Source organism: Armigeres subalbatus, chromosome 2, assembly GCF_024139115.2.
Source record: "Armigeres subalbatus isolate Guangzhou_Male chromosome 2, GZ_Asu_2, whole genome shotgun sequence".
Taxonomy (NCBI): Eukaryota; Metazoa; Arthropoda; class Insecta; order Diptera; family Culicidae; genus Armigeres; species Armigeres subalbatus.
Genome location: NC_085140.1, coordinates 45,137,590 through 45,160,435, shown reverse-complemented (window position 1 = coordinate 45,160,435; position 22,846 = coordinate 45,137,590). Strand labels below are relative to the sequence as shown.

Here is a 22,846-nt window from a genome sequence, read left to right as displayed (position 1 = left end):
TCTGAGATCTATTTCTTTTACAATTATCGTCACCCGCTAATTAATTAGCGTATGTATTGAGTTCAAAATAGTGGATTTTCATTCCAGTATTCCAATATTTAAATCATTATTCTGAAAAGCCCTGAATATTTGTAGAAAATAGGAAAATTAACAATAGAGAAGTCCAGTAATCATTTACATTAGGGTATTCACTTAACAGCGCAGGTTGCTGCGTATCTGTTTATAGAAATGTTTCACACTCAATCACAAGGGACATATTTCAAATCGCCTATGAAACATTTCCATAAACCGATACGCAGCAACCTACGCCGGTAAGTGAATACCCCTATTGAAAAATCCAAGGAAAAATCAATACTATATAATGTGTCCAATAGGGTGGTTCAAAAAATCGATTTTGCTCCACAGTGCTCATCTGGTTCTTTACCAAGCTTTGAGTGTCATCTGAAAATTTTAGCTCATTTGGATTAAACCTGATTTAGCACAAGATGTTTCAAGTTTGCATGCAAATTAGTATGGGGAAATTTATTTTTTCATTGTACTGGTTATGAAGCTTCCCCATTAAGCGCAAGTTAAAAAAAACCTACATAGCTAGGAATGCTCAAGAGCTTTCAATCAACGAAAAGCGCATCTTGATTATTCGCCCCAATAATTAGTAATCTATTTTCATATAGGTAGCGAATCTTTAGTCATGTTCATTAAGCTTTTTTGAGTGCATCATTGAAACGTACAGACATAGAAACCTGAATTTGTCCGTGCTATCTTTCAGGCCAGGAGCAGCAATGTTGCCTGATGAATAGTTACGTAATTAGCTCCAGAAAACCACGGTATAGATTAAATTCGATTACTAATTTTTGGAACGATTAATTGAGATGCGGTTTTCACTGAGTGAAAGCTGTTGAGTATTCCTTTTGGCTAAGTAGGTTTTCTTTTAACCTGCCCTTGATGGGGAAGCGTCATTAACAGTATAATGAAAAACAATTTACCCATACTAATTTGCATGCAAACTTGAAACGGCTTGTGCTAAATCAGTTTTAATCCAAATGAGCTCAAATTTTCAGAGGACACTCAAAACTTGGTAAAGAATCAGATGAGCACTGTAGGGCAAAATCGATTTTTGAACTGACCCTAGTGTCCAACCTAAAGTTGGACATTTACAGGTAGTCAATGTTAAGTATGCCATGACGGTAGAAGCATTGATTGTTTGTAGACAACATTGCATAAATTTGTTTATTCCTACCCGATTAAATTTTAAAAGAATTTGAAACTAGATTTTCTGTTTTAAATTTGGTACCTACTAGTGATTTATTTCTGGTCCAACCCTGTTCAACCCTGAGACGTACCCTTATAAATTTTCATAAATTTGTCAGTTATTTGTCCAAGGTATTTGTCAGTTATTTTTTCAAGGTAATCGTACAATATCCAAAAAATATTCAATATCCAAAAAAGAATTACTTCCAGTATATTTGTACATTTTTGTTCAACTATTGATCTCTGCTTTCATTAGAACAGTGACTTACGTTTATTTCCTTCTCTTATCTTCCATTGCAGATAACAAACCATTTGTCAACAACGCCATTCTAGAGCTGGAGAAGAAGCTTTCATCCGCCACTGCCAACGTAAGCTGCCAAACGCAACATAATTCTAGTTTACAGCAACCTCATCAAGTGCAACAAGCGATCTATCAACCGAACAATCATCATCATCATCCGCACCACCAGCCGTACCATCAGCATCATCATCTACATCAACCGGTCTCCGTAGATTACAGCAACGAACCCCACACGCAACCCTCTAGCTCAAGTCTCGCCAGTATCCTTCAGGTGCTTCGCGCGGAGCAGGCATCCGACGCTTTCCCCGCTGAAAAGCGTTCTCCCCGGTGGATCGTTCATCCCCGATCATCCAGTCTCGATCGATCGAAGGTGTCGCCTACCTCCCTATCGGGGCAACCCAAATTTCCTGCGGTAAACTTCCGTAAAGTCCAACGACATCCACCGGTATCCTTTCCGAAGAAACCTCTAGTCACGCAACGTTCGCCCGGGTCACCGCCGTCGCCCAACGTCGTCGGTCTATGCTATTCGCCATCTAGTGGCATCTCGAATTCCTACCACCACAACTACACCCACCATCAGCAGCAACCGATCGCATCAGCGTTCGCCGTCGCGTCCAGTGGAGGGCAACAGCGAAGACCACCGTCTCAGCACCCGGTCCTCAGGAGGCATGACGCTTTCCTGAAAGCCCGCTCCAAAACCATCTCGGACTTTTTCGGCCCGGAATCGACGCCCATCAGCCGCCTGTTAAATATAATATGCCAAGAGAAGGAAGCGGAAAGAGCGAAAGCGAACATGAGCAGTAGCAGCGGAAGCAGCAGCAGTAAGCCCAAACCGACCGGTGCCAGGAGCCACAAGGAAGATGGACTCTTGCCGAAGGTTTCGGTGGCGCCGACGGCGAATTCGTCCTCCCAATCTGCTTCGTCGTCTTCCTCGGCTAGTTCCTCTTCGACGACGAACGCTCGGGCCCTCAAATCCCGCAAGGAAAACTTGATCCCGGTGGTGGCATCGGCGGCGGCGAATCACAGCCACAGTCCGTCTCCGTCGATGAATGCCGCCTCGACTGAAATGTTCGCCGCCAAGGACATAGATAGGATAGCGAAATATAAAGCCGACCGGCGGAAACCTATTTATTTAAGAAACACTGTCCAAGAAAACGAAATTGAAAGACTGGATAATAGAAAGAAGTAAGTATTGTTGGGACGATTTATTTTCTAATGTTTGGTTCAAACTTAGACATTTATCTTTCTTCATTAGATCAACGTCTAGATCAGCAACCAATACTCCTTCGTCAAGTGCAATTCATAGTAAATCTCAATCATCAACGCTACATCACTCGAAAGCATCATCTGCCTCCGCTTGGTCGACGTCCAGGCCATGGCGGGCCACGTCAGCCGGTTCCTCGTCCACATCCTCTACCTCTGCTGCCAGCAGTGGTAGCGCCACAGGAGCAAAACCACGTCCGAGCACCACTACCGGCTCCCTCGGTGGGGCAGGAGGTGGAAGCAGCTCATTGCCACTGTCACCGTTGCACCAACCGCAAAAGTTGCAAGTTCACGAGCCAAGGAAATCTCGAGACCGCAGTAACGTTCGTGCCGCGAAACCCGAGTTGAAACAGGTTGCCGCTCCTCAGCAACAGGCTAAGCAACAACAACAACAGCCACAACAGGCCCAACCACAGCAGCCGATCCGAACAACCAGATCTTCCAGACTTCGCGCCGCTGCGCTGGGTAAGATTCATTTTCCTTGCAGCTAAAACTCCCCGGCCCCTACCTCTCTCTCGGTGCATCGCCGTCGTGCTTCGACATGCGATCTTTCATTGCTTCCTCCTACTCCTGTGCATATACGGACCCCACATATTTTTCGCGCACGCTTCGTCGGGGATTGATACCTCACATGCGAGAGCCGCCCCTCCGTCAGCTATTTTCCATCCTTTCCATTTCGGCTTCTTCTTTCATATGCGCCTGTCTTGTGTGTCACATTCACAATTGAAAATTTATTGATTTTGCATTTGCGTAGTTGAGGAATGCTTATTTATGATTATAGGTAGTGTAGGCTTTGTTTCTTTAATCAATCATCGCACCTTCTCCGCATACGATATCTTTTAATTTGAATTTATTTTTTTATATTTCATTTCTTCTTTTGCTTTGCCTATATGTTCTGTTTCGTGTTTTCTTTATGCTTGCCTAATGTTATATTGTAAACTAACGGTTGTGGCTTGTTTCCATAGTATCTAGAGTCTCCTAACCCATTTTGTTAGTTAACCCAAAAAAAATTGGAAGTTACGAACAAAAACAATCAAAGTTTGTGGTTTGACCACTGTCGCGGTGATGGTGACCTTTCTTGTGTATTTTAAGATGTTGTAAGAAATGCTTATCTGAGATGTCGAGGCAGCACTTTAGAGGAATAAATATTCTTCCCAATATTTTCATTTTTCGCATTAGTTTGCATTCATTCATATGCATTGGGGGAAAGTTGGGCAAGTAGCATCAGTAAGCATTATTTTCACATCATTAATAAGATTGAAGACGCGTATCGCATACAATTCCATGAAAATTTCCCGTATAAAAATGCAATTCGAGAAATTTCAACGATTTTCGATGTTATTCTTAGGAATCAAGACGAAAAAAATCAAACATTTTCCCGTGAAATACTAAAAAAAAATCTGTGAAAATCACAATTTTTATTTTTAAATTACGATGAATCATTAACATCTGCGATCTTCTACGATCTTACTAGGGATGACTTAACGAGGTTTTTGGCCCTTGGCCGGTTCACCACGTGCGTTAGAGATGACCTTCAGTCGTTCGTTCAGCAAATTTGAAGACCTTTACAGAGCATTCGGAAAAGGACTGGACGATTATGCGAAGATTCGTCTATTACTGCGAAATCTAAGGGTTGTAGCCAGGGATTGAACTTATCATTTGGTATTCAGCCAATAACGCATTCCGGAAAGTGTTGTATGGCAGACTTCTAGTGCTATTTTCCCTCTACAACTTTGTCTAAGGGTACATTGCTCTATGTCTAATATTTACAGCGTGAAACGCTAGTATCATTTAATATACTAAATGATAACAACACTTATTATCCGTATAAGGGAATCCCTAAAACTCCTAGACTGACCTTAAGTTCCTATCTTTATGGGATTGTTATGCATAGTGAATTAAAATTCTGGGAGAATAAATCCAAAATCCATCCATTCTCCAAAATTTTTTGAATGCGTATTCAGGAGTATTTCTGTAGAAGGAATTCTTGTAGGATGAAATGCTCCGGGGAAGAATCCTGTCATGTCTGTCTCACTGATTAAACAATTTCTTTAGACCAAAATGAGTGGAAAAGTCTAGCTTAGTTTTTTGGCATTAAAAAAGATACCATATCCGCTGAATCAGTTCAACATTTATTGTATCCCAATTCATACAAGAATTCCCTGGAGCATATAGGCCTTAAGGTGGTCTGCACGTGTATCCTAACGGCTGTTATCCCTTTTTCTAAATGAATAGTGCATCTGTAATCTATAGAACTGAATTGGATATTTCCTTAAATTATATTATTGCAGGTCTTCCGAGAATTTCCTTGAGTATAGTGCTAGTTTTTTTTAAGAGTTTGCCGCTAGTTTTTTTTTTTCTAAAAATGGTTCATGTTCTGTGTGACTCATATAGCCTAATTGGATAAGCCTTAAACATTAAGTCAAATGCTATTTGATTCAAATGATCACAAACATTCCCTTCCTTAGCCGTGCGGTAAGACGCATGTCCAAGCAGGAGAACTTGGCTCAATAATACCAAAGAATAAAAATAGAAAAATTGGCAACTCTGCAGGATTTCGGGAAGATACTTTTGAAGCGCCATCTACGAGCTGCATAATCTAGAAGCTCTAGAGCTCCATAATCGTCGGTTGTGGGCGATATTTCTCCAGTATCCCCGAACGTTCAGGGTCCCCAGGTCCGGTTCCACCGCGTGCAGCCAGCGTGTTCGTGGCCTTCCACGAAGTCGCCGGCCCTATCTGGTTCTCTGTTGAATATTGTTTTCGCTATTCTTTCTTCCGACATTCGCACTAAGTGACCAGCCCACTTCGTATCAGTCTAATCAGTTTCGCAAAAAACCATGTTCGGACATTATCTGCCACAGCTCATTTCTCTTCACTGAATCGTACGCTGCTTTGAAATCAATGAACAGATGGTGAGTCTGCAAGTTGTACTCCCGGAATTTATCAAGGATCATCCGCAGGCTAAACATCTGATCCGTCGTTGATCGGCCCTCACGAAAACCTACCTGGTATTCGCCGACGAAGGACTCCTCAAGCGGTCTCAGTCTGTTAAACAGGATACGCGACAGGATTTTGAACGCCGAGTTCAGAAGGGTGATCAGAAAGGGATATGAGGCCATACAACCAGCCGGCAGGCAGTTCTTCATCTTCCCATATTTTCTGGATAATGTGGTGGGATGATTGATGCAGCTGCTCACTTCCGTGTTTGAGAAGCTCGACCGGGATCTCGTCCTTCCCAGCAGCTTTACTGTTTTTCAGCTCGTTTAGAGCCTTCTTAACCTCGTCCAGCATGGTGGTTCCACAACTTGACCGTCGCCGACTATGTCCATCCTGCTTCTTAATACACGTTCATTTTCACCGTTCAACAAATCTTCGAAGTGCTCCTTCCACCTGGCTGCCACCATAGTCTTGTCTGTCAGCAAATTACCCTCTCGGTCATTGCACATGGCGGGCACTGGCGCAGTCTTATGCCGCGCGCCATTGACAGTTACGTAAAACCTCCGCATATCGTTTCTATCCATGTTCTCCTGCGCTTCAGCTATCACACTCTCTTCGTGTTGCCTTTTTTTGCGGTGGATTCGTTTTTCTTCTGCCCTTGCTACACTGTACCGCTATCTGTTGGAATGGGTACGAGCCACTAGCATTCGACTCCTAGCAACATTTTTCTCGTCCGTTACTCGCTGGCACTCCTCATCAAACCAACCATTTAGTTTGCGTCGCTGTGCAGTGCCCAACACTTTCTGCGCTGTTGTAGTCACAGCTTCGTGGATATATTCCCACGATCTGTTGACGTCGCCAGATCCGGTGGCATCTCCTTTCCGCTCGTCCAGCTTCTGGTGGTACTGTTCAGCAACTCCTTCGTTGGATATTAAAACGCATCGTTCTGGTGTTTCGTGAATTCGTAACGCTGGAGAGTCGCGCACGAATTATTGCAACTACCAGGTAGTGATCCGAGTCGATGTTCGGACCTCTGAAGGACCTTACATCTATAACATCCGAGAAATATCGTCCGTCGACCAGCACGTGGTCTATCTGTGAGTAAGTGTCTCCACTCGGATGTTGCCAGGTGTGTTTGCGGATATTCTTACGTGCGAAGTAGGTACTGCTTATTGCCTTCCCTCTAGCAGCAGCAAAGGCTACAAGTCGCAGACCATTACCGTTGGTAGCGGAATGAAGGCTTTCCGTACCAATGACAAGGCGAAAGAAACTTTCTCTTCCAATCTGCGCATTTGCATCCCCGATGACAATCTTTACATCGTGTGTTGGGCACTCTCCGTAGGCCTTATCAAGGCTCTCATAGAACTCATCCTTCACGTCATCAGGCTTATCGTTCGTTGGGGCTTAGATGCTGATCATTTATTTATTTATTACCAGACTAAGGCCGGAGTGGCCTGTACTGCACATAAAAGTCTTCTCCATTCAGCTCGGTCCATGGCTGCACGTCGCCGACTACGCAGTCTGTGGAGGGTCCGCAAATCGTCCTCCACCTGATTGATCCACCTTGCTCGCTGTGCACCTCGCCTTCTTGTTCCCGTCGAATCATTGTCGAGAATCATTTTCACCAGATTACTGTCCGACATTCTGGCTACTTGCCCGGCCCACCGCAGTCGTCCGATTTTCGCGGTGTGACTCATGCAACTCGTGGTTCATTCGCCTCCTCCACGTACCGTCCGCCATCTGCACCCCACCATAGATGGTACACAGCACTTTCCTTTCAAAAACTCTCAGTGCGCGTTGGTCCTCCACAAGCATCGTTCAGGTCTCGTGTCCGTATAAAACTACCGGTCTAATAAGCCTTTTGTAGATAGTCAGTTTGGTAGGGCGGCGAACTTTATTCGATTGGAGCGTTTTGCGAAGTCCAGTACGTACGATTTCCTGCCATGATGCGTCTCCGAATTTCTCTGCTGGTATCGTTATCGGAGGTCACCAGTGAGCCCAAGTACACGAATTCTTCAACCACCTCGATTTCGTCATCACCAATACAAACTCGTGGTTGGTGGCTTACATGACCTCTCTTGAGCCTCTTCCTATCATATACTTCGTCTTCGACGTGTTGATGACTAGTTCAATCCGTTTAGCTTCGCTTTTCAGTCTGATGTAAGCTTCCTCCATCCTCTCAAAGTAACGTGCCATGATATCAATGTCGTCCGTGAAAGCAAATTACTGGACGGACTTCGTAAAAATCGTACCACTCGTGTCAATTCCTGCCCTTCGTATTACTCCCTCCAAAGCGATGTTGAATAGCAGACACGAAAGACCATCACCTTGCCGTAACCCTCTGTGCGTTTCGAAGGGACTCGAGAATGCCCCTGAAACTCGAACTACGCACATCACTCGATCCATACGATCCGTTTTCGTGCATTAGCTGCCATAGCTGGTCCCGATCGATTGTATAATTTGCGGCTTTGAAGTCGATAAATAGATGATGTGTGGGCACGTTGTATTCGCGGCATTTCTACAATACCTGACGTACGGCGAACACCTGGTCTGTGGTAGACCGTTCACCCATAAATCCCGCCTGGTACTGCCCCACGAACTCTCTTGCGATTGGTGTTAGTCGGAGGCATAAAACTTGGAAGAATACCTTGTAAGCGGCCTTCAGCAATGTGGTTGGGCGGTAAATGCTACAATCCATCTTATCGCCCTTTTTGTAGATGAGACACACGACACCTTCCATCCACTCCTGCGGCAGAACCTCATCCTTCAAAACTTTGGTAATTACCCTGTGCAGCGCTCTAGCCAGTGCCTCACCACCGTGTTTAAACAGCTCTCCTGATAGTTGGTCAACTACAGGGGCTTTGTTGTTTTTCAGCCGGCCGATCTCCTCCTGAATTTCCTGGAGATTTAGAGCCGGAAGTCGCATGTCCTGCGCGCGTGCTCTTAGGTTCATTAGCATACCGCCACCGTTGTCTGCCACATCGCCATTCATGTGTTCTTCGTAGTGCTGCCGCCACCTTTGGATCACCTCACGCTCGTTTGTAAGAAGGTTCCCGTTTATGTCCTTACACATATCGGGTTGTGGCACGTGGCCCTTACGTGAACGGTTTAACTTCTCATAGAACTTTCGTGTGTTATTAGCGCAATACAGTTGCTTCGTCTCTTCACGGTCCCGGCTTTTTCCTCTGAAAAATCCAGTTTTGTCTGTTCCGCGCCCGTTTGTGTCGTGCCTCGTTCATCCTCGTGCAGTGTTGCAAAAATCTCGCCGATGCTGCATTTTTAGTCATCTTCAAGAGACGCTGCGCCTAGCTGCTTTTTTGTTGGGAGTGCCACTTCCAGCTGCTGCGCGTATTCTTGGGCTAGTTTACCGTCTTGTAGCCGCCCAATGTTAAGCCGCGGCGGACGACTCCGACACGTGTTGTACACCGTCGAGAGTTTTGAGCGCAGGCATACTGCAGCGAGGTAGTGGTCGGATTCAATATTCGCACTGCGGTAGGTGCGTACGTTTGTGATGTCGGTGAAGAATTTACTGTCGATTAGAACGTGGTCGATTTGGTTTTCCGTTTCTTGATTAGGTGATTTCCTTGTGGCCTTGTGGATATTCTTGCGGGGGAAGAAAGTGCTTCGGACTACCATTCCTCGGGAGGCTGCAAAGTTTATGCATCGTTGACCGTTGTCGTTCGATACGGTATGCGGACTATCCGGTCCGATAACCGGTCTATACATTTCCCCCCGTCCTACCTGAGCTTTCATGTCATCGATGACGATTTTGACGTCCCGCAGTGTGCATCCATCGTATGTCTGCTCCAGCTGTGCATAGAACGCTTCTTTCTCGTCGTCGGGTCTCCCTTCGTGTGGGCAGTGCACGATGATGACGCTATAGTATACTGATAATCGATAAATTTGAAGGCTTCAGCTTTCTATTTCTTAGAAGCACTCTTTCCTTCGCCGAAGCTTGTCATACTTTAAGTAAACGCTTTTTAACCATACCGTTATCCTGATGTTCCTGTCGTGCCTAAAATTCCTCATACGATCACTGTGATCGAGAATCAATTTTCTGCTGAGCCTCCCTGCGCGTTCTTCTTCGCATTCGCTATCGACGACTCACCTCATTCCAAGTTGCCCAGCCGGATACGGGAATGTACTTTATCATTCTTCTAAATCAGATACTACACACCTTTTTGAAAACAGAGTGTAAAATAATCGAAAATTTTTGGTGAGTTCCGCCTTTCTTCACTTGTCAGTTCACTTCCAGGCACATTCATAGTCGGCTCTAGACTGACAATATTCGGTTGAAAATTAGTCATTGAACATTTATGTACATTTTACAAATTGATAAATTATCTGAAATCTGAACACGTTTCAAATGAGTAAAGTAATTTATCACATAGAACTAAATCCGATTTTCATCCGCGAGGTACTTTCACCGGTAAACATCAACATAAACAATGGTAATTATTTGTCATAAGACGAGTTTATACAATCCCATTGAAAGTCGAGTCAAGTACGAGACACTTAAGACGACCATGCAGTTGTGGTCGAAATACGATACAATTAAGTGGTGGAATTAAATGGGATTGTACAAACTCGTCTTATGACAAATGAAGACATTCCACTAAAAAGCTCAAAATATTTTTTGTAACAAAATGCTAATTATGTTTTTTTCTGCACATAGTAAGCACACTCAGTGACAGTCGAATGAATGAGTTGGTGGAGTAGTCGTCTGACTATGTCATTCTATGTTTTGAATATTCATGCGATGTTTGTCAAAATTCGGATCAAAGTTGCTTCATGAAGAAGAATATTTGAAGCTCTGATCGTACTCATCTCGCTTGTCTGATTCCAGCTCAGTTTCTACGCTTGTATCATGGTTTCTTAGCTCATTAGATATTTTGGAATATTTTCTTTGAAACTAAACCAAATCGAACAAATATGTTTCAGCTCATTGCGATAGCTGAACTTATTCACCAGTTCCAACAGCAAAAAAGAGCACGGAACTAAGATATTTCTTCGTCGCCTGAACACTAAACGAATAGGTGGTTTTTTAACAGGGTGGCCGCCGAACCGGAAAAAAAGCGGAAAAACCGGGAATTCTGGACATGTACCGGGAAAAAATAAATTTTCGTCAAGTTACATTCAAAATTCTTCAAAGATTTAATGAAGTTGATATAAGGAAAAAAAATCTCTAATAATCTCAGTTAAATTCTAACTGAAATATTTGATTTTAGTAGAAGTACAAATATTAGGTGGATATTTTTTACAAATTCAGTTTGTGTTGTCACTAGATCATTTTGATATCGAGTGACATTTTTTATCATAAATATTGTGTTATGAGCCAGCATAGAATCGAATATCGAAATTTTCATTCTTTTGAGTGAATGTATTTAAATTTAAGTTAATCTTTTAATGTTGAAGCATGCCTTTATACGAGGTAATTCTATTATTTCTTTTGTAATTTTCAATTGCACATCATTCGAAACAAAAAAAAATATGGTGATAAATATATATTTTAACACATGTTAAAAAATTGTTTGGAATTGTATTTAAAATTTCTACAAATCATTGAGATACTTCGTGATTTTGTCCGGAAAATTTTGAAGAGCAAAACATTTCTTGTTTAGTATTTTTCCACAACTAACCTATTATAATAGAAGGTTATGATCGTGAGCTATATAAATGCTCTTAAGGTATATTTTAAACTTGTTACGCAGAAAATAAGGAAAACTTTGGAAAATTCCAATATTCTAATATTGAAAGGGATTGTTCAAACTTTTTAATAATAAATCCAAGATTTTATTGTAATGCATTGAAAACAGAAAAAAAAGAAAACTAAATTTTAGAAAATTTATTAAATAATGAATTGAATGTTTTTATTATCCAAAATATGTTTAAATCTGTTTAAGGGAGCATTTGATCGGAAACAAAGATTTGGGTCATCGAGTTAAATCTGTATTCGAATTAGTTGTTTCATAATTTTGTGAATTTTTGATGTAGTTATACACTGCTTTAATTACTTTATTGTTAAGTTTCTTAAGTTAAAAACATCGGTGCTAATTTGATTTACTTTATAAGAGAGAAAGACAATATTTATTGCAAAATGCAATGGCGATCCTTTTTTGTCCCGCTGTTTGACCCATCTTACACCGGCACTTTTCGATTGACAGAAAAATAGACTTCTACTTTTATGGCTCAAAATGAACTAAAAAGAGGAATTTTGTTCTTTCATAACCTTGGCTTACAGATTATGAGCTATTAATATGGATCCATGTTGAAAAATTAAATTAAAAAATTAAAATGTTTCTGTTTTGAGACATTGAGGGTTCGTCTTTGGCGACCCTTCTTGTCATCCTACCACCTACCCTATTCAAAGTTTAAAGCAGATTTATATGCAAAGATTTATTTCTGCCTGATCTGTCAAATTTGTTTGTTCTACACACCCCATTTTTTCATGATACAACGTCACATTTCTTCACTTACTGTGACACTGGACACACTATGGCATTTTTCTGTGAGTGCCACGTGCACGCAGCATAGAAAAAAACGCTAAGTGGGTATCGGCCTTAAGCAGTTTTTTAAGCGGAAAATGAGTTCTACACGATTTATAAACAACTTCATAGATAAAAGTAAAACTAAATTTGTTGTCAAAATCAAATGTTTCCAAAACTGAATGTTTCCAAAATCAAATGAGTCCTGTATTACAAATTTTATTCACAATCCAAATAAATTGATCAAGGCAGATTTTTTTAATAAGTGGTTTTTCAGGAAAAAATAGAGGTCATCACTAAAGGTAGATTTATTTTTGTATCTTTGTAAAGCTTTATGACTAAGTTCTAAGGGCCGATGACCACGTAGCGTTGTTTCAAGCTGCGTGCACGCGGCGTCCACGCAAGGTACCCGGCATCAAATGTAGCCGTGCACACGTATACCTTGCGTGGACGTGGCGTGCACGCAGCTTTAAAAACCGCTACGAGGACATCGGCCCTAAGACAGTAAAATCTAGAATAATGGGTTATTAGAGGTTAATAGTAGCTATTACTCCACTATGATAAGTACTAATCAGATCTGCCCCAAATTAGCTTTTAATGACTGCTCTATTGGTTCTCGCGGTGTTTATCGCTTTCATGTAAATATTGAAAATAGGCAATTATGTATAACCGGTGGAACGTATCTTGCTAAATAATTAAATTTATTTATTCGCTGTTCTCTGTTGTAAATATGTTACTTCACCTTCCACATGTTCTTGGTCTTGGATAACCCCTATTTCTCTACCCTATATTCTTTGTATGTAACTAGTGATAGTCCCTTATCTATAGCTCTCCTCCCTGTACCGTGTGCTTTGCTACTATATGATTACCTTCCCAGTGAAAGAGTGTGTCCACCACCCACACCCCCATTTCTACCGCCAATTAGTAAGCACTAACCATGATTCGTTTTTCCATTCGATCTCTCTGTTTATTTTCGCTCTCCGCTCTGCATCGAAACCGCGCGCCGTGCGATATCAAAATATAAACAACGGGAACACACTCACCAACACCACTCCACCCCTAAAACATCTCACTCACACGCTAACCGGCCACTACACCATGCGCGGCGTCGCCCGGGTTTGTTTGTGTGCGTGTTTGTGCTGACGATTTGTGTACATCGCACACTTTGATGCCGCACCACTACTCGTAAAGTTTATCAGCCGGTGGCGTCGGAACAACCGTTCCTCCCACCGGCGAAGATGTCCACCAGCAACGCTTGAAAGCTTCGGCACTTGCAGCACCATCCAGTGGCGGGAATAGGAAGTTACTGTCGTCGAGTAGCAATAATAATAACAACAATGCCGGCATCATTCGAATCTCACCAACGGTGAATGCCGGAAATCGAGCTGCTATATTGGCAACGGCTGCGAAGCAGCGTGATTCCGCACCGAAGCCAAAACTTGTTCCCACCATCACCGCCGTCAGTATGAGACAGAAGCTGAAGGGAACAACTGAAACCATCAGCAAGATCGGAAACGGCATCAGCGGTACTGCTGCTGCTGCTGACATCAATCGTAACAGCAAAGGTGCTGCAATGGCCAACCGAACTAATCCCGCCACCAATAACAAACATGATCTGATGAATGGGAATGCTCCCACTAACACCAATAACAACCCCGAACCCATCCAGATGACAACGGCCAGTGGTGGGGAGGCTTTTCTGCAACGAATCCCTTCGACCACTGTACCGGGGGCGAACGGAGAAGGGATCGATAACTTTCAGCTTCCGCGACGTCCGCCAAAGTTGGACTCGATCGTCGAAAATTTCAGCAGCTTGGAGTCACCTCCCACTCCGCGGATGAGAACCTCCACCATGAAATCCGGAGCGAGGACGCCCCTGCCGGAAATGGGCAGGGATATGGGAGGTCTGAGTCCGGTTAGAAGCAACAACGGTAGTGGCAGCAAATTGATTGAGCGGGACAAGTCGGCTAAGCGTAAATCGAACCTGAACCGGGCACAGCACGAGGAATCGACGGAGACACGTGAGTATTTTTCACCGGGAATTGAATGCGGAGTTGGGTGCTGGGCAATGTTTTAAAATGTTTTAATCGAATCAATATAGAAGTACCTATAGATTATTTTTCAGTTGCGGATGCGATGTTTAGCTCATTTTTGATGTTATATCAATGTTTTTTCAAGTAGACTAATTCTATGTTTGTTCTAAAGTTGAAGTCGATGTTTTCAATTCAATGTTTTTTTCAATAGTTTATCGTATTTATGTTGGCAGCATGGCGTTTTGATTGTAGTTTTCTGTTTTAGTCATTTATCATATTAATTTTTTGTTTTGCGATTCCACCGTTTCATATAATATAGATTTCATGTCATATCATCACGTCAATATTTCACAAAAACAATGCAATATACCATCCTAGAAGCAAGGAGAGCATAAAAGAATCGAAATGTAAATGTACATCATGTAACTGCCCATCTTATCTTTTGTGGGAGCTCTTACGTATCGAAATCATATAAATTGATGCCAAAGATGATAGCAACATCGAAGTACTGCCGTGAATCGCATATCAGTCCCATCTGTATATGGTTTCCATATACAGATGCGACTGACTTGCGATTCACGGCAGTAAACAGTTCCCCATTATTAAACATTTACGACCTGGATCCAGTTACTATACATGAGATACATGAACTTGGATCTACGGATCAGCGGATTTAAGTAGTCATTGTCAAGACTCACATCACAACCTGCGCCGTAGCGTGGGCATCCTATGAAAAATATAACAATTTTATTAGTTAAAAGTGGCCGATAGAATCAAAATCGACTATAAATTCCAAAGGTGTATGGGAGAGATATTTTCAATAATCTTTAGACCAAACAAAAATGTCTACATGTCAAGTACCTAGTCATGTAGTGGATGGGTTTTAGTTTTGACATTTATTCCGCTTTCTCGTGGGCGAATGTTATTTGAAAATAATGAAGATCGAATTCGATATCCATAATTAATGGATTGAATTAGTTTTATTTGTTGTCACTATTACGGTCAATGAAGAATCTCCGGACCGTTTATTTTTTGACGTAGAATACGTCTTCATTTTCAATTACAATTCACTAGTTAGGAAAATGAGCGCGTCACGAAAAAATGATAGACTTCAGTAGCTAATAAATCGTACATTTTTTAACCGATTTTCAATTTTCTGACTGTCGAGCGAGGTACGGACAACTTGTCCGGGACAGGCATGCATACTTTGGAAACAAAGGAACTGGAAGGGTAAGAGGGGTGATCTTCATCATCTTTTTGTTTAACTCCTGAATCGTGTTACAGAATCTATCGGATTATATGAACTAAAAACAATGTTGTTAGTGCGATCGTGGTATTAGCCCTTTCTTTGAATCAAGAAAGATGTAAAAACATGTTTAAAAATAGCAAAAAGGGAATACTATTTTACTTAAAAACTGTATAAAAAGCATTTGTTTTTTTATTATGTTTTATTTAGGTGTGTGCACACCCACATCAAAACACAAATAGTGGAAAACGCATACGCTTCTAACTTTCGGTTGAGGGTTTTCGGGTTCGTCTGGTACTGGCTCCACAACAGCTGCTTTCGTTGTGCTATCTGATACAGAAGGTGCGGCAAATCCATCGGAGATCAGAGCCAACCCAATCAGGGCGATGCACAGTAAGGTGGTGTACTTCATTGTGGAACTGTCCTGTTGGCTATTTAGTAGAAACTATCTGTCGTTGCACAGCATCACTTGGCTTTTATACTTCTTACGGCATACAGTACATGTTAGTTATTTGATTAACTATCTCGTGCAGCACATGATGGCGGTGTTTAATTTCTTAAGCTTATTTAAGTGTGTATGATTAGCAAATGGCAGCTACACAAGCCACTGATATATCACTTTTATCTCGTTTATTGCATTTCCAAGAAAGTTCAAAATAAAATCTTTGTTATTACGCTTCAAAATTTTACTATAGCTGCAACAAAGTACACGTTGCGATACTTCATAGAAAAGAAAAAGTTTCTTACAATTTAACTTACTATTGTCTACAATTTCCATGACTCATGGTACATTGATTGAAATTTTTATTATGAAAATTATTTTGAGCTTTTTAGTGGAATGTCTTCACTTGTCATAAGACGAGTTTGTACAGTCCTATTTAATTCCACCACTTAATTGTACCTTGACAGATAAGTCAAGTCGAATCAAGTACGAGACAATGAAGACGACCTTACTGTTGAGGTCGGAATACGTATCTGTCAAGGTACAATTAGGTGGTGAAATTAAATGGGACTGTACAAAGTCGTCTTATGACAAGTGAAATTTTTAGTCGTTGGTCGATAGTGGAATCAATACATTCGATACCATTTATGTTTGAGAAGAAAATAGATTTTCAGCCGTCTAAGACGAGTTAAGTAACCTCCATTTATTTCCACCAATTATATCGATATCTTTGCAGATACGTATTTCGACCACAACTGTGTGGTCGTCTTCAATGTCTCGTACTTGACTCGACTCGACGACCAAACAGTTGTGGTCGAAATACGTATCTGCAAAGATATCGAAATAATTGATGGAATTAAATGGAGGTTACTTAACTCGTCTTAGAAGGTTGAATACATACACTAAAAAGAGCTTAAAATATTTTTTCTAAATTTTCAGATTTTTAAATTCCAAATGAAATATTCACTTGTTATAGGGTATGATGGGGCAAGATGGGTCGCCTAAGGCAAACCCTGAATATCTCAAAACAGAAACATGTTAATTCAACTTTTCAACATGGATCTATAAAATAGCTCATAATCTGTATGTCAAGGGAATGAAATAACGAAAAGTCCACTTTTTATTTTATTTTGAGTCATTAAAGTTAAAGTCTATTTTTCTGTCAATCAAAAATGGCGGGGTAAGATGGGTCAAACAGCGGGGCAAGATGGGTCACCTTTAAATACTGCAATGAATATTGTTTTTATTCTCAATATTGAATTACACACAGATAGATAGCTTTATTGCCAATGATTATATTGAATAAAAAATAATGTTTAAGCCTTGGATGATGAAATGGCTCTACATTTAAAAATGTCTGCAAATTCTTATGAAAACAAGCCGTCTAAGTATAGCTTTCTTAAAAACAAAAAAATAGACATTTTCAATAAACAAATTAACATCATTATGTCAAAAGTAACCTTAAAATGATTAAACCAGCAATGGAAAATATGTTTTGAATACGAACTATGCCCTTCAGTATGCGCTGACCCATCTTGCCCCATTTGTAAGTTCACGTTAGAATGTCTAATTTTCGATCAAATTTATTTATTTCAACGCAGTTAGTATAACATCACCTACATTACTTATAATACGTTCACTATGTTACTAAAAATGTTTAAATTTCACATTGCTCGACGAGATTACACATTTTGTAGAAAGTGTGTTTCGCATAAGAAACAATGATGAAAAAATATTTTACCTTGCCATACTCTACCAAAATAAAATTTTATCATCAAATCGAGTGATAATAAAGTAGAACCAAATTATTCCTCCTACAAAGTCATAATCACCACATTAAAATGTACACGATGCCCAAAAACGGCCCTGACCCATCTTACCCCGTGACCCATCTTGCCCCGCCTAACCCTACACATATATTTACTTGTATTTGTTAAGGAAATATGTTGAAAAAAATCTCATTATAGTTCAAAGATAGGGGAATGGCAAAACTAACATACTATTACAGTCTTCATGAGAAACTATTGAAGCGAGTTTGTGGAAGTAGCGCAAGCAGTCCAGAATTTTGGAATTAACAGGATTGGGGCCAGTAACCGAGTTATTCCACTTTCGCTATAGAATGAACGGAACATCTTCAGTAAAGTGGAATGGGTCCAGATTTAACATCATCTTCAGTATCCGGTTTTGTCTTACTTGAAGTTTTTTTGTGATTTGCTACTGAATCATATCAGGCAGGAAACGGGAAACCCATAGTAGTGTCTTATGAGCAGCTAGAAGTCGCTTGAAGTTATTCCCATCCCGCTCGTTTCCATTTGTTGACAAAAAAGAACGAGCAGGATGGAAGAAACTTCGAACGGCTTCAACCTGCTCATTAGACAGGATTCTAATGCCATTGATGGCTCGAATAACGTTTTGTACAATAGTAGTTTCGATTCTGAGCATCTGGTGAGCTTGTCATGCTTATCCAGGCTACCTTTGAAAAGCCAGAGTACCAGCGAAACCTGACTTTCGATCCAATGTTAGGCCTATGTAGCCGACGAATTTTGGCCATAGACGTTCAAAAACGGAAGTCTCTTGTAAATTTCCAGCATTTGTTTTAATTTGTCACTTCGCTGGTTGATTCTGATTTCATTTTAATCCACTTGGAATTTTGAAGTTATTATGAACAGATCTATTGAATGTCTTCAAACATCACCTGGCAGGAAAACGCTCCGATAATCGTCAAAAGCAGAGGAGTTTCCGGCGTCATGCCGAAACCCGTTTTAGCCAGCGGTGGCGGCGTCGTGAATTGCTTTCGTTTCTTCAAGATTTTTTTCTGGATTTTTTTTTGGGATATTTTCAAGAAATTAACGGGGAAATCTTTTGAATCTCGCCGGAAAAATGTAAGGATTCTGCCCAGCAAATTTTAAGTTCTCCCAGGTTCAGAATTTTCTACGGAAATAAGGCCGATACAAATATTTAAAATCTATTTTGTCTCCCCCCTCCCTCGGATTTTTTTTGCCAAAAAATAATATTTTGAGGGGGCAACAAAATAAAATTCGGATAATGAGGATTTTAAAAACATTCTTTAACAAATCCTAAGAGTGAACTTGAACTTTCGGAGACCAGTAGGACAAAAAGTTAATTAAATATTTGTATATTTGTAACGGCTTAAATTTAAAGTTTTCATGCGAATTTCCAAGGGAACTTTTTTGGAATTCCCAATGGAAATCGTTTATAATTTCTAAATGTAAATGTTTGGAATTTCTAAGGAAAATTATTTGGAATTTCCATATTTTTTCGAATACCCGCCCGGAGTTTTCACTAGAAATTTTTCGGACATTTTACGTAAAATTCTTCTGAATTTCCAACAAAAAATCTACGGGAATTCCAAAGCAGTCTCTTCGAGTTTCTTTTGAACTTTTACGGGATTTTTTTTTAATATTCTACGGTAAATTCTTCGGAATTTCCACAGCAAGTTTTCCGGAATTTTCATAAAAAGTCTTCAGAACTTCTACGTGAAATTTAACAATTTCTTCGCATTTCTGAGAAAATTCTTTGTATTAGCTATAATTTTTTTTTCGGAAATTCATTGGAAAATTGGTCATTTTGACATTTTTAGTCAAATGTCCCTTTCTGCCAAACGACTATTACGAACAAATGACCTATTTGACCAAACGGTTTTTTCAACTTCAGGACCTGTTCGGCCATATGTCCATTTATGTCAATTTACAATTTCAGCCAAATGACCCTTTCTGCTGAAAAAAACATTCCGGTCAAATGAACAGTTCGGTTGCACGACATTTTCGAATAATACTTGAATTATTACCACGTTCAGTCGAAAATCATCTAGCCGAATTATATTTACCCGAAATGGTCGTTTGGTCGAAATGCCGTTTAAACGTAACAGTTGTTTGGGGAAAAAGCCAATTTGGCCTAAAATGCCATGTGGCCGAGTTCCCCCTGAATGGACCCTCTGAATAAAAACCGAAATTTAACGCTGGATTCAATTATTTCCGGGGAACTTCCACCGGATAAAATGGCTTCTCATATCAGGATAGTAGTTCCGTGCAATTGACCTTTCCCATCAAACATTTTTATTCGCTCAATCGATTCTTTATTTTATGTATGGTCAACTTTCCCAAAGAACCCATGACGCCTCTGAGTATTTTTTAAATTTGAAACAAAAAATCGAAAAAGTGCTGTTTTCAAGATTAGCTTAAACGACAACAAGACAATAAAACGAGATACAATTTTTGACGGGAAAGGTCAATTGAAATCTAGTAGAATATTTATAAATCAACACTACTACCGACTAACGAAACAAATGTGGGATTGTTGAATTACATTTGCTTCATTGAACATGCTGAGTAGACGTGATGCGCGCATATTCCCCTCTGGTCAACTGAGCTAATTTTATTTATTTAGTTAACATCTAAGGGTCGTATCCGAGGATGGAGAGATGCGGCCTCGAACCGTGCATTGTGGCGTCAAATTGTTGATTCAGTGTTATCTGTTTAGATGTTAACTAAATAAATGAAAATGAATGAATCTAAGGGGTCGTACACTTATTACCTAAGCAATTTTTCTGAGTTTTTCGAAGAAGAGCCAGAAGAATTTCGTGGTGAGGTGGAAAAAGAATGATTGGCCATTTTCGAAAGCTGAAATATTGCGAGAAGGTTGAAAATTCGAACCGGGGTCCGACGGTCGACTGTCGGAAAGCTGTTCCGCAAACGTCAAATCACTTGTTGCACCGTAAAAAATTTTGGTTTATTTTTCGGTGTGAATGTTGATTATTAAAATCAACGAGAATATGTAACTTTGAACGAGTGTTTCATGTTGCTATATTTGTTAAACAATTTTTGTGGTACTTTCAAGGCATTTTGTCATATATTTATGTGATTTTGAAACATTTTAGATTTCTGAATCTTCTTGATATCAAGAAATCTGGTACTTATTCAAAAGTGACGTATGTGTTTTTTGTAAACAAAGTTTCAAACGTCGATTAGTCCGATCTGTTGGCACTCCCACGGAAACCAACACCACCAACAAGTAGCCGAAGCCTCCCCTATCTTTCTATGGTGATGGTTTGCGTGGAGGACTATCAGATCGGACTAATCGACGTTTGAATCTTTGTTTACAAAATCACATACGTCCTTTTGAATAAGTACCTGAGAAATATCAACACTTTTCGTACAGTGCATGACATTTTGAAGTTTCCGACACTCAGTCTACTTCTTCTTCTTTGCTCCGCAAAATTAGAATTTTTTCTTTTCTCGCATTATCGCGCTGTACCCGCGGATCGTACATCGACTGTCGAGCGAGGGCGTTGCGTAGCAATTCGTTCATAAGCTCGATAAGAATCGAAGAACACCCAACTGGAAAAAAATGAAAGCATTGTGGCACAAGTCTACGTGGCGGTAAATTCAACAGCCACAGAGGAACTTGGTACCTCTTGGTACCGCTCAAAGAAACTAACGGAAACGCTGGTTTGCAATGGAGTGTCAAAGAGCGACAGAAGAAAAAAAACCAAGCCGCACGCTAGTGGTGGCGACACGCAAAAAGTGATAAAACTTCACCGGCGTAAGAAACGAGGGTACGAAGAAAAAGCCTTGCCAGAAACGACGCATGGAAGTTCTACAAAACGATCAACAACATGTGCAAGAAAAGCACACCGGCGCCAGCCATGATCAATGACAGCTCCGGAAATCTGTTGATCGACCGACTAGTGGAAGGAGCACTTTGAGTTATTGTTGGATGGACGATCGGACACAGAGGGCACAAACAGAGTAAGCATTGAAGATGATGGACAAGCAGTGAAGCCGAAGTGAGAGAAGTCGTTCGACAACTGAAGAACGGCAAAACCGCTGAGAAATACGCAATCCCGACCAAGCTTCTAAAAGTTGGGAGTGACCGGCTGAACGGATAAATCCACCAACCGATTAAAATGATTTGTAGGGGAGAAGAAATGCCTTCAACCTGCCTTGATGACCTCATATATCCTATCTACAACAGAGGGTACAAAGTCGATTGTGCTAATTATCGTGGTATAACACTCTTAAATACCGACTCCGAATTCTTTTTGCAGACTGCGCACAGTGGTGCGTTTGGCTAAAATCGTGAACTTTTTGTTTTACTACTTCAGGCTGTTATTTTTTGGCATCGGTGTCTTCGGGAATAAATTTTTGAAAAATATGGCGCATCGAATGACGAAAAGTTGTAGTTCCAATTTTTGCCACAGGTGGCGCTGCAAGATGTAACTTCTTTAATAAACGATTTTTAAATGTGGTGTCTTTGGCAAAGTTGTAGTGTAATTTATTATGAATTTTATTGCTGAAGACACCGAGTGTCCATCTATCATCGTTTTTGAAATACGGGCGTTTTTTATGGGCAGACCCTATAAAAAAATAATATTTAAAGATGTTTTCGAAACTAACAGTTTCAGATCAATACAATGTTCTACAAAATGTATATATATTCAAAATAGACCACTTTCTGAAAGATACCAGGGATGTTTTTGTAAACATGATTTGTTATCGGCGATTTAAGGTCGAAAATAGTGATATCTGAAGACTTCATATGCAACAGAGCAGCAAATTGGGGCAAGGAAATCATCATAGGATTTATAATATCTGGTCTGTAGTTTCTTATGCGTATAATTATGTCTGTCTCCACGTGTATCCAAACAAGTATTTCTAAATTTCATAAATCGACATTTTCAACCTTATATTTATATAATAATTGAGATTTCACCAAACTGCATATTACGCTGTTAATGTTAATGTCAAAAGAAGTGTAGCGTGAAGCTATATTTCTGTTCTCTTCATCCAATCATTTCACACAATGCGAATCTGACGTAATACGCTACTAGGAATGTCGTAAAATCTCGAAAATCGATTAGTAACTAATCG

At 40.4% G+C, this 22,846-nt stretch overlaps 1 protein-coding gene across 1 annotated transcript in view; it reads left to right on the top strand.

Moving 5' to 3' along the window:
* LOC134208949 (uncharacterized) overlaps positions 1–22,846 on the top strand; it is a 540,525-nt gene that overhangs the window by 186,426 nt on the left and 331,253 nt on the right. The window contains exons 3-5 of the mRNA XM_062684917.1: positions 1,549–2,734; positions 2,805–3,277; positions 13,435–14,256. Coding sequence (XP_062540901.1) covers positions 1,549–2,734; positions 2,805–3,277; positions 13,435–14,256 — 2,481 coding nt within the window. The remainder of the gene's footprint in view (positions 1–1,548; positions 2,735–2,804; positions 3,278–13,434; positions 14,257–22,846) is intronic.